The sequence below is a fragment of the Chiloscyllium punctatum genome, chromosome 17, assembly GCF_047496795.1.
Source record: "Chiloscyllium punctatum isolate Juve2018m chromosome 17, sChiPun1.3, whole genome shotgun sequence".
NCBI lineage: Eukaryota > Metazoa > Chordata > Chondrichthyes > Orectolobiformes > Hemiscylliidae > Chiloscyllium > Chiloscyllium punctatum.
Window position 1 is genome coordinate 45088336 of NC_092755.1, and position 10987 is coordinate 45099322.

General features: G+C 45.5%; 1 protein-coding gene across 4 annotated transcripts in view; it reads right to left on the reverse strand.

Annotated features, from left to right (window-relative positions):
• The window catches only part of rnf185 (ring finger protein 185), a 77031-nt gene extending 68004 nt beyond the window's left edge, over window positions 1-9027 (reverse strand). Inside the window, exons 1-2 of one of the 4 annotated variants that reach the window (XM_072587038.1) lie at window positions 8607-9027; window positions 8477-8495 (exon numbers count right to left, since the gene is read on the reverse strand). In XM_072587038.1, the coding sequence (XP_072443139.1) occupies window positions 8477-8495; window positions 8607-8905 (318 nt within the window). In that variant the 5' untranslated portion in view covers window positions 8906-9027. The remainder of the gene's footprint in view (window positions 1-8476; window positions 8496-8606) is intronic. The other 3 variants (XM_072587037.1, XM_072587035.1, XM_072587036.1) reach the window with 3 other exon arrangements.
• Window positions 9028-10987: the final 1960 nt, after the last annotated feature.

Sequence of the window (10987 nt, forward strand, 5' to 3'; positions counted from 1 at the left end):
CTTCATGTCTCTCTAAATATTCGAGGAACTCACCCATCTCCTGCGGGTTCACACATACACTTCCACTTTGGTCCTTGAGGGATCTACTGTGTCTCCCTAGTTATTTTCCTTCCTTTAATATACTTAGAAAACCTCTATGGATTTATTCTAATCTTCTCAGCCAAGGCTATCTTGTGAACCCTGTACGCCCTCCTGATTTCCTTCTTCAGTAAACTCCCGTATCCGCTTCATACCTTCAGGGATTCCCTAAATCCCAGCTGTCTGTACCTGACCCATGCTTCCTTTTTTCTGATCAGAGCCTCAATATCTCTTATCATCCAGAGTTCCCTATTCCCTGCCAACCTTGCCTTTCACCCTCACAGGAACTTACATACCTTGAACTCTAACTGTCTCACTTGCAAATGCCTCCCACTTGCTGGAGGTCCCTTTGACTGCAAACAAACTACTCTAATCCTCCTGTCACATTCCATGAAAATTCACCTGGCCCCAATTTAGAACTTGAACCTGTGAACTAGTTTTGTCCCTGTCCATAACTATTTTAAAAATTAATAGAACTATGGTCACTGTTCCCAAAGAGCTCCACCAATGTCACCTGTCCTGCCCTATTTCCCAAGAGTAGGTCGAGTTTTGCCCCTTCCCAAGTAGAACCCTCTGTATACTACTTGAGGAAACTTTCCTGAACACACTTAAATTCCACGCCATTTAAGCCTTTAATGCAATGGCAGTGCCAGTTTATGTTAGGAAAATCCCCTATGACAGCCCTATTGCTCTTGCAGGTATCCCATGTTCCTCTAATTCCCATTGACTATTTGGGGACCTATAGTACAACCCCAATAACATCTTCTCTCCCTCCTTATTTCTTAGCTCCACCCACAAAGCCTCATTGGATGATCCTTCAGCTATTTCATCTCTGACTACTGCTGTTAGACTTGCCTTATTCAAAAGTGAAATGCCCTGTCCCTTCTTTCCACCACGTCTGTCACACCTAAAGCACCTGTACCCTGGCACATTAAGCTGCCATTCCTGTCTCTCCCTTAGCCACATTTCTGTACTGGCTATAATAACCCAGTCCCACGTACCTATCCAGGCGCTGAGTTCATTGGCCTTACTGGACTTTGAAAAAGATGCAATTTAACCCAACAGACATTCCTCGCTCCCTACTGTGCATGTCTCTCACTTTATTATTTCTGATTACTCTATCTCCTTCCAGCCTCACACCTGCCTCCCTGCTGTTGAGGATTACCCTGCCGCCAATCTTGTTTAAAACCTCCTTTGTAGCACTAGCAAACCTGTCCCCCAAGATATTGATCCCCCTCCAATTCAGGTGCAAGGTGTTAGATTACAAAAGATATAAATGGATTGATCAACTGAGCTGATCAATTGCAGATGGAATTTAACTCTGATACATGATGAAATGCAATTTGGAAGAAGGAACAAGACAAGGAAATAATAAATGGCAAGATACTAGGAGGTTTAGAAGAACAGAGGGATGTTGGGGTGCTTGCCCACAGATCTCTGAAGTAGCAGGACGGGTTACTGGGGTATTTTTTTTTAAAAGGGAAAAGTGAGGACTGCAGATGCTGGAGATCAGAGCTGAAAATGTGTTGCTGGAAAAGCGCAGCAGGTCAGGCAGCATCCAAGGAGCAGGAGAATCGACGTTTCGGGCATGAGCCCTTCTTCAGGAATGATCCTTGTACAGGGAGGAAGAGAGCTTCTTCAAGGAAGGCATCCTTGCAAGAGGATTCGCAGTAGGTTAAAATCTTCGAGGGGAAAGTCATTCATGGGATGAGGGCGTCACTGGCTAGGCAGCATTTATTGCCTATCCCTTACTGCCCAGAAGGCAATTAAGAGTCAACCACATGGCAGTTTCCTTCCCTAAACGACATTACTAAACCAGATGGGTTTTCCCCGACAATCGACAGTGGATTAATGTCATCATTAGACTCTTAATTCCAGATTTTTAAAAAAAAAATTGAATTCAAATTCCACCATCTACTGTGCTGGGATTCGAACCCAGGTCTCTAGAACATTATCTGGGCCTCTGATTTAAGAAGGTATTTGGAACACTTGCAGTTGTGTCACAGATTATAGAGTAAGAAGGTGACGTTGGAATTGTATAGAACTTTTGTTAAGCCACAGCTTGGGTACTGTGTGCAATTCTGATCTACACTATAGGAAGGATGCGATATTATTGCAGGGGGTGTAAAGGAGGTTTATCAGGATGTTGCCTGGGATGGAGAACTTCAGCTATGAAGAGAGAATGGATAAACTAGGTTTGTTTTTTTTGGAGCACAGAATGTTGAGGGAGGATCTAATAAAGGTGTGCGAAATTATAAGGGGCACAGACAAGGTAAATAAAAAGCAGCTGTTCCCCTTAGAAGGTTCACTAACAAGGGGATATAATTTTAAAGTGAAAGGCAGGAGATTTAAAGTGGATTTGAGGAAACATTGAGGGTGATGGATGTCTGGAATGCATGGTCTATGGAAATAGTTAAAGTGGAAAACCGCTCAACCATTAAAAAATACTTTGATAAGCATCATAATATTCAAGGCCATGGGCCTAATGCAGCAAAGAGGACTAGTGTAGGTTGTGGTATATTTTGGCAGTATAGACTTGATGGGCTGAAGGGCCTTTTCCATACTATATGATTCCATGATGTGATAGATCCCACCCTCAAAGTACTAAAGAGAAAAGAATTTGTAAAGACTTTAATAGTGATCTTCAAATCAACTCTCAGGAATTGTCAACTAAAAATTGCCAATGCCTCTGCATTATTTAAGAATCCTGCAAGAAAGAAAGTAGCAATTACTGGGCCTATCAGTCTCCAGGTTCAGGGAGCTTTTTACGGTTTGGTTCATGATTTAAATAAAAGAATACAGAGCATATATCCAAGCTTGGTGATGAACCTGGCTGAGGAGGGGCAGTAAATAAGACAGCAGGGAGCAAACATTGCAAAGAGATATGGATAAATTGAGTGAATGAGGGGCTTTGGGGGGAAACTATGACATCAGTATGGGACAATGTATGAACGTCTATGTTGAACTGAATAAAAATAGACATGATTATCGTTCAAATGGCAAGAAGTCAAACTATGAATGAGAACAGTCATAGCACAGAAAAAGGCCTTTCAGCCCATTGAATCTGCACCAGTCAATAACAAGCACCCAACTATTCTCATCCCATTTGAGAGTCTAGGGTTCAATACAAAAACCTCTAATAACTAGTGAATAGAACAAAATAATTTTTAAAAGTCCAGTGAAACATTGGCCTTTGTCTGAAAGGCCAGAACACACAGGGATAAAATTTGTGAATAAATAAAAAGCTCCAGCCAGATCTTCTGGAGAGCTATTCTGGGAAGAATTAGCTTGATGTGGGAGCAGCACAGTATTATCAGGAAGATAATCAGGCTAAGTTACTTCAGCATGTGACATAGACCAGACTTGGATTCAATTGAGAGGATCACTTGCTGAGTATGATAAAGAATGAATTGTTAAGTATACTGGAAGGCCGAAATAGGTTTTCATCAGCAATGGAATCAAGGACAATGGGGAAAAGACAGGTAAAATGAGGATTCAGATTACCCATCATATCATTGAAAGGCAGAGCAAACTTGATGGGCTGAATGGTTTACTTCTGCCCCCATGTCTTATCATATAGGGGCAAGGGAGGTGTTAAATAATGTTTTGATTGGTGCAAGATCTTCTGTTTTTACCCAAGAATTTGAATGGACCTCTGAGATATTAGGTAAAAGACCTCCTGACCCAGAACAGCACAGGAGGAACTCTCATTTGGACGGTGGTTTACATCAGCTCAATCATTCATACAGTACAAAACATAATAATTTACACATAGACAATACTTCCAAACTATGAAGTCATACAGACAATTATAATAAAATATATTTTTTGCCTGAGGGATAAATATGGGCCAGGACCCGGGACACACTGCTCTTACAGGGAGGACTGCAGATCCTGGAGGGTCAGAGTAGAATAGTGTGGCGCTGGAAAAGCACAGCAGGTCAGGCAGCATCCGAGGAGCAGGAGTCAATGCTTCAGGCAAGCCCTTCATCAGGAATGTGGAGAGGCAGGGGTGGACTGAGAAGAGGGCTGAGAGATAAATAGGAGGCAGGGCTAGAGCTGGGGGGAAGGTGATAGGTGGAATACAGGTGGGAGGGTTATTGTGATAGGTCAGTGGGGAGAGTGGAGCGGATAGGTGGGTCACAAGAGGGCGGTGTCAAGTTGGAGGGTTGGATCTGGGATGAGGTGAGGCGAGGGGAGATTTGGAAACTAGTGAAGTCGATGTTGATGCCATGTGGTTGAATGGTCCTCTGCCATTTCCAGCATCCACAATTAGACCCCACTACCAGAGTCATATTTCCCTCCCCACCCCTATCTGCGTTCTGCAGAGATCATTCCCTCGGTGACTCCATCGTTAGGTACATGCCCCCAACCAACCCACTTTCCACTCCCAGCACCTTCCCTTGCCACCGCAGGTGTAAAACCTGCGCTCACACCTCCCCCCTCACCTCGATCCAAGGACACAAATGATCTTTTACAACATAGAACAATATACTGCAGAAAAGGCCTTTGGCCCTTGATGTTGTGCCAACCTGTGAGCTATTCTCAGCTTGTTCTCCCTACACTATCCCATAGTCATCCATGTGCTCATCCAAGGATTGTTTAAATCTCCCAAATGTGGCTGAGTTGACTACATTGGCAGGTAGGGCATTCCACGCCCTTACCACTCTCTGAGTAAAGAACCTACCTCTGACATTTGTCTTAAATCTATCACCCCTCAATTTGTAGTTATGCCCCCTCGTACAAGCTGACATCATCATCCTAGGAAAAAGACTTTCACTGTCTACCCTGTCTAACCCTCTGATCATCTTGTATGTTTTCATCAAATCCCCTCTTAGCCTCCTTCTTTCCAATGAGAACAGACCCAAATGTCTCAGCCTTTCCTCATAAGACCTTCCCTCCAGACCAGACAACATCCTCGTAAATCTCCTCTGCACCTTTTCCAATGCTTCCACATCCTTCCCGAAATATGGCGACCAGAACTGTACACAATATTCCAAGCGTGGCCGCACCAGCATTTTGTATAGTTGCATCACGATATTGCGGCTCCGGAACTCAATCCCTCTACAAATGAAACCTAACACACGGTATGCCTTCTTAACAGCACTATCAACCCAGGTGGCAACTTTTAGGGATCTATGTACATGGACTCCAAGATCCCTCTGCACACCCACACTACCAAGAATCTTTCCATTGACCCAGTGCTCTGCCTTCCTGTTACATTCTTCCCAAAGTGCATCACCTCACATTTTGCTGCATTGACCTCCATTTGCCAACTCTCAGCCGAATTCTGCAGTTTATCCAAGTCCCCCTGCAACCTGCAACATTCTTCTAAACTGTCCACTACTCCACCGACTTAGTGTTATCTGTAAATTTACTAATCCATCCACCTTTGCTTGCGTCTAAGACATTTATAAAAATGACAAACAGTAGTGGTCCCAAAACAGATCCTTGTGGCACACCACTAGTTACCGGACTCCAGGCTGAATATTTTCCATCAACCACCACTCACTGCCTTCTTTCCGAAAGCCAGTTTCTAATCCAAACTGCTAAATTACCCTCAATCCCATGCCTCTGCATTTTCTCCAAAAGCCTACCATATGGAACGTTATCAAATGCTTTACTGAAGTCCATGTATACCACGTCAACTGCCCTACCCTCATCTACATGCTTGGGCACCTTCTCAAAAAACTGAATGAGGTTTGTGAGACACAACCTGCCCTTGACAAAACCATGTTGACGATCTGAAATCAAATTGTTACTTGTTAAATGATTATAAATCTCATCTCTTATAATCCTTTCCAAAATCTTTCCTACAACAGAAGTAAGGCTCACTGGTCTATAAGTACCTTGGTCATCTCTACTGCCCTTCTTGAACAAGGACACAACATTTGCAATCTTCCAGTCCTCTGGTACTAAACCTGTAGACAGTGATGACTCAAATATCAAAGCCAGAGGCTCTGCTATCTCCTCCCCGAGCTTCCCAGAGAATTCTCGAATAGAATCCATCCGGCCCAGGGGACTTGTCCACTTTCACTCCTTCTAGAATTGATAACACCTGTTCATAACTAACCTCGATCCTTTCTAGTCTAATATCTCGTACCTCATTCTTCTCCTCTACAATATTTTCCTATTCCCTGAGTGAAAACTGATGAGAAATGTTCGTTTAGCACCTCTCCGATCTCCACAGGGTCCACCTTCAACTTCCCACTTCTGTTTTTCCTCTTATTCATCCTCTTATTCTTCACATACCTGTAGAAAGCTTTAGGGTTCTCCTTTATTCTATTTGCTAATGACTGCTCGTGTCCTCTCTTTGCTCTTCTTAACTCTCTCTTTAAATCCTTTCGAGCTGATCTGTAACTCTCCATCGCCTCATCTGAACCATCTTGCCTCAAACACATAAGCCTCCTTCTTCTGCTTAACAAGAGATGCAATTTCTGTTGTAAACCATGGTTCCTTTACCTTATTGCTTCCTCCCTGCCTGACAGGGACATACTTATCAAGGACACGCAATGTCTGTTCCTTAAACCAGCTCTACATTTCCATTGTCTGCACCCCCCGCATTTTGCTACCCTATTCTATGCATCCTAATTCTTGCCTAATCGCATTATAATTGCCCTTGCCCCATCGGTAACTCTTGACCTGTGGCATGTATCTATCCCTTTTCATCCGTAAACTAAATGTAACTGAATTATGGTCATTCTCTCCAAAGTGCTCACCTACAACTAAAGCAAACACCTGGCCTGGTTCATTACCAATGCACCAGATCCAGTGTGGTCTCCCCTCTTGTCAGCCCTTCGACATGGGCGGCACGGTGGCACAGTGGGTGGGCGGCACGGTGGCACAGTGGTTAGCACTGCTGCCTCACAGCGCCTGAGACCCGGGTTCAATTCCCGCCTCCGGCGACTGACTGTGTGGAGTTTGCACGTTCTCCCCGTGTCTGCGTGGGTTTCCTCCGGGTGCTCCGGTTTCCTCCCACAGTCCAAAGATGTGCAGGGCAGGTTAATTGGCCATGCTAAATTGCTCATAGTGTTAGGTAAGGGGTAGATGTAGATGTAGATGTAGGGGTATGGGTGGGTTACGCTTCGGCGGGGCGGTGTGGACTTGTTGGGCCGAAGGGCCTGTTTCCACATTGTAAGTAATCTAATCTAATCTAATACTGTGTCAGGAAACCCTCCTGTACACACTGGACAAAAACTGATCCATCCGATGTACTAGAATTATAGCATTTCCAGTCAATGTTGGGGAAGTTAAAGGCCCCTATAATTTTGCCAATCCTCTCTTCCACCTCCCTGAAACTCTGCGGAAGTCTATAAGAACCTCCATGCAGTGTGACCTCTCCTCTCCTGTTTCTAATCTCAGCCCACACTGACATCCGACAGATTTTCCTGTGCATCCACCCACCTCATATACAATGTTCATTGCTCTTGATATGGTCTCCTCTACATTGGGAAGACAGACGCCAACTCGCAGAGCATTTCAGGGAACACCTCTGGGACGGACGGACACACACACACCCCCAGAAACCCCACCACCCTGTGGCTGACCACTTCAACTCCCCTCCCACTCCACCAAGAACATACAAGTCCTAGGCCGCCTCCACTGCCAAATCCAAGCCACCCAACGACTGGAGGAAGAATGCCTCATCTTCCGCCTTGGGACCCTTCAACCACACGGCATTAACATCGGCTTCACTAGTTTCCTAATCTCCTCTCCCCCCACCTCATGCCAGGTCCAACCCTCCAACTCGGCACCGTCCTCTTGACCTGTCAATCTTCCTTCCCACCTATCTATCGCTATCACCCCAGCTAGCTGTATCCACCTACTGCCTTCCCAGCTACCTTTCCCTCACCTCCATCCTCCTATTTATCTCTCAGCCTCCTTCCAACCCCCATTCCTGATGAACGGCTTATGCCCGAAACGTTGACTCTCCTGCTCCTCGGATGCTGCCTGACCTGCTGTGCTTTTCCAGCACCACACTCTCGACTCTGATCTCAGTGTGAGATCTTTTATAGCCAGCTGTGCAGGGCTCACGTATTTCCAACAGAACAGCACTCTCTTTACCCTCGATTATTTCTGATGTCCCCAGCTCGAGACTTGAACCCAAAACCTTCTCACGTTTTGAGGTATTTACTCCCACTAAGCTCCAGTTCAGCGATGAACATTGACCTCTGCATCGCAATGAGGGGACAGACACTGAGCGTTCCGGCTCTTTAATTCAGGGAGTGTTCACCAACAGTGAAAGTAACATCCGTAACAAAATCAGACTTTGTTGGGGGAAGAAAAACAAAGCTCAGGAGGTCTGCCAGCACCTGCGAAGAGAAATCGGTCTGATTTCTAGAATCCGCAGTTCTTTAGGGGTATTTTTTTTGTGGTTTAGTAAAAGTAACAAACGTACCTGATGCAAGCAGGGCCAGCTTTGGATATCCGGAGGTGTCACCGAGAAAAGGAACAAAATATTGGGAGAGTTAGTGTCTGAGAACTTTGAACAAGAAGCAGCCGATTTTCGACGCCCCCGAGTCCCTTACCAGAACAAGTGGCCGCACAAACTGATCACCGCGTCCTTGGCTGTGTCCAGGCAGATGTTACACTCGAAGGTACTGTCCTGGCCCTTACCCTCCCCGGGCCCTCGGCTCTCCCCTGGCCCAGGCCCTGGGCCTCTGTCGGCACCAGCAGCCGCTGAATCCAAACTTGCCATCTCCCTGATAGCAACACTCACACATCCGGCTCGCCACCGGAACGGACTGCGCCCTAGCAACCGCTCCGCTACAGCACGGGCTCCAGAGAAAGGTTCCGCTCGCCAGAGGTTCCGCTCTTCAATCTGCATGATGTGGAGGGGCCGGTGTCGGACTGGGGTGGACAAAGTTAAAACTCACACAACACCGGGTTATAGTCCAACGGGTGTAATTGGAAGCGCTGCTCCTTCATCAGGTGGTGAAGGAGCAGCGCTCCGAAACCTAGTGCTTGGAAACCTGGTGTTGTGTGATTTTGTTTTAACTCCAATCTGCAGTTCACTTCGCGGGGACCCATTCCTCTGATGAAAGAGATCATCAATTAAAACACGTTTCCTGGCGCTTTTCATAACCTCAGGCACATTAGTTTGCAGCCAGTGAATATTTTCAAACCTGCAGTCCGTGCTGTGACTTGCTCTTCTCCGGGATGCAGGCAAACATTTGTTTGTTTATCCTTAGTTGCCCCTAAGAGGGTGATGGTGAGCTGCTGCAGGTCTTCGGTGGTTAGGGCATACAATCTGTTTGAGAAGGAGTTACAAGATTTTGACTCAGCAATAGTGGCAAGTCAGGATGGTGAGCTGCTTAGAGGGGAACTTTTGCTGCCCCTGTTCTCCTCAGTAAGAGTCGCCTTGGGTTTGTAAGGTTTAAAGAGCCTGGGAATTGTTGTTCTGGTGCATCTTGTAGATGGAACACTACGCTGCCGTTGCAAATCACGCAACATCCTTACTTGGAACTTTCTCGTCATTCCTTTGCTGTCGTTGGGACAAAATCCTAGAACTAGATTATAGTGTTGCTGGAAAGGCACAGCAGGTCAGGCAGCATCCGAGAAGCAGAAAAATCGACGTTTCGGGCAAAAGCCCTTCATCAGGAATAAGAGGCCCATATCCCTCTATAAGCTCTTCCTACTCATATGCCCATCCAAGTGCCTTTTAAATATTGGAATTGTCTCAGCCTTACCACTTTCTCTGGCAGTTTATTCCATACACGCCCCACCCTCTGTGAGAAAGGCGCCCCTTAGGGTCCCCTTTAAACCTTTCCCCTTTCATCTTAATAAAAATACTCTCTAGGTTTGGACTCCTGTTTCCTGGGGGAAAAACTGACTCTTCACCCTATCCATGCCCCTCATTTTATAAACCTCTGTTAAGGTCACCCCTCAGCCTCCAAAATTCCAGGGTAAATAGTCCCAGCCTATTCACCCTCTCCCGCTAGGTCAAGCCTTCCAATCCTAGCAACATCCTTGTAAATCTTTTCTGAACCCATTCAAGTTTCACACCATCTTTCCTATTGTAGGGAGACCAGAATTGCACACAGTATTCCAAAAATGGCCTAACCAATGTCCTGCAGCATGGCAATATGACCTCCCAAATCCTTTACTCAATCTACAGACCAAGAAAGGCATTTCTTGACTACCTGGTCTTCACTTTCAAGGAACTATGAACCTGTACTCCAAGGTCTCTTTGTTTGGGCAACACTCCCTTACCACTGAGTGTATATGTCCTGTCATGATTTGCCCTACCAAAACGTAGCACCTCATATTTATCTAGATTAAACTCCATCTGCCACTGCTCAGACTATCCAATCAAGGTCCCGTTGTACTCAGAAATGCAGTTCCCCGTTCTCAAGCATGGATTATCCATACTTCTCTCCATATCCCTTCCATCAGCTTGTGTCCTCAGTGGGTAGTACTGCTACCTCACAGTGCCAGGGACCAAGGTTCAATTCCAACCTTGGTTGATTATCTGTATGGAGTGTGCACATTCTCCTTATGGCTGTGTGGGTTTCCTCCAGGTCCTCCATTTCTTCCCCCAGTCCAAAGATGTGCATTTTAGGTGAATTGGCTATGGTAAATTGGCTAACAGTGTTCAGGGATATGTAGGTTAGGTGCATTAGTCAGGGTAGATAATAGGGGCAGGGGAATAGGTCCAGATGAGTTACTCTTCAGGAGGCTGATGTGGACTGTTGGGCCAAAAGGCCTATTTCTACACTGCAGGGATTCTTTGGATTTTATGAAATCTGAGTCCTCCTCAGAGTTTACTATACTTTCAAATTTTGTTATCTGTAAATTTAAGTTTATGTTGTTATTGTATATAAATAAGAGCAGTGTTCCTAATAACTCCACAACATATCTTTCTCCAGTGTGAAAAGGTAGCTTGCTATTACCGTTTCCTGTCACTCAG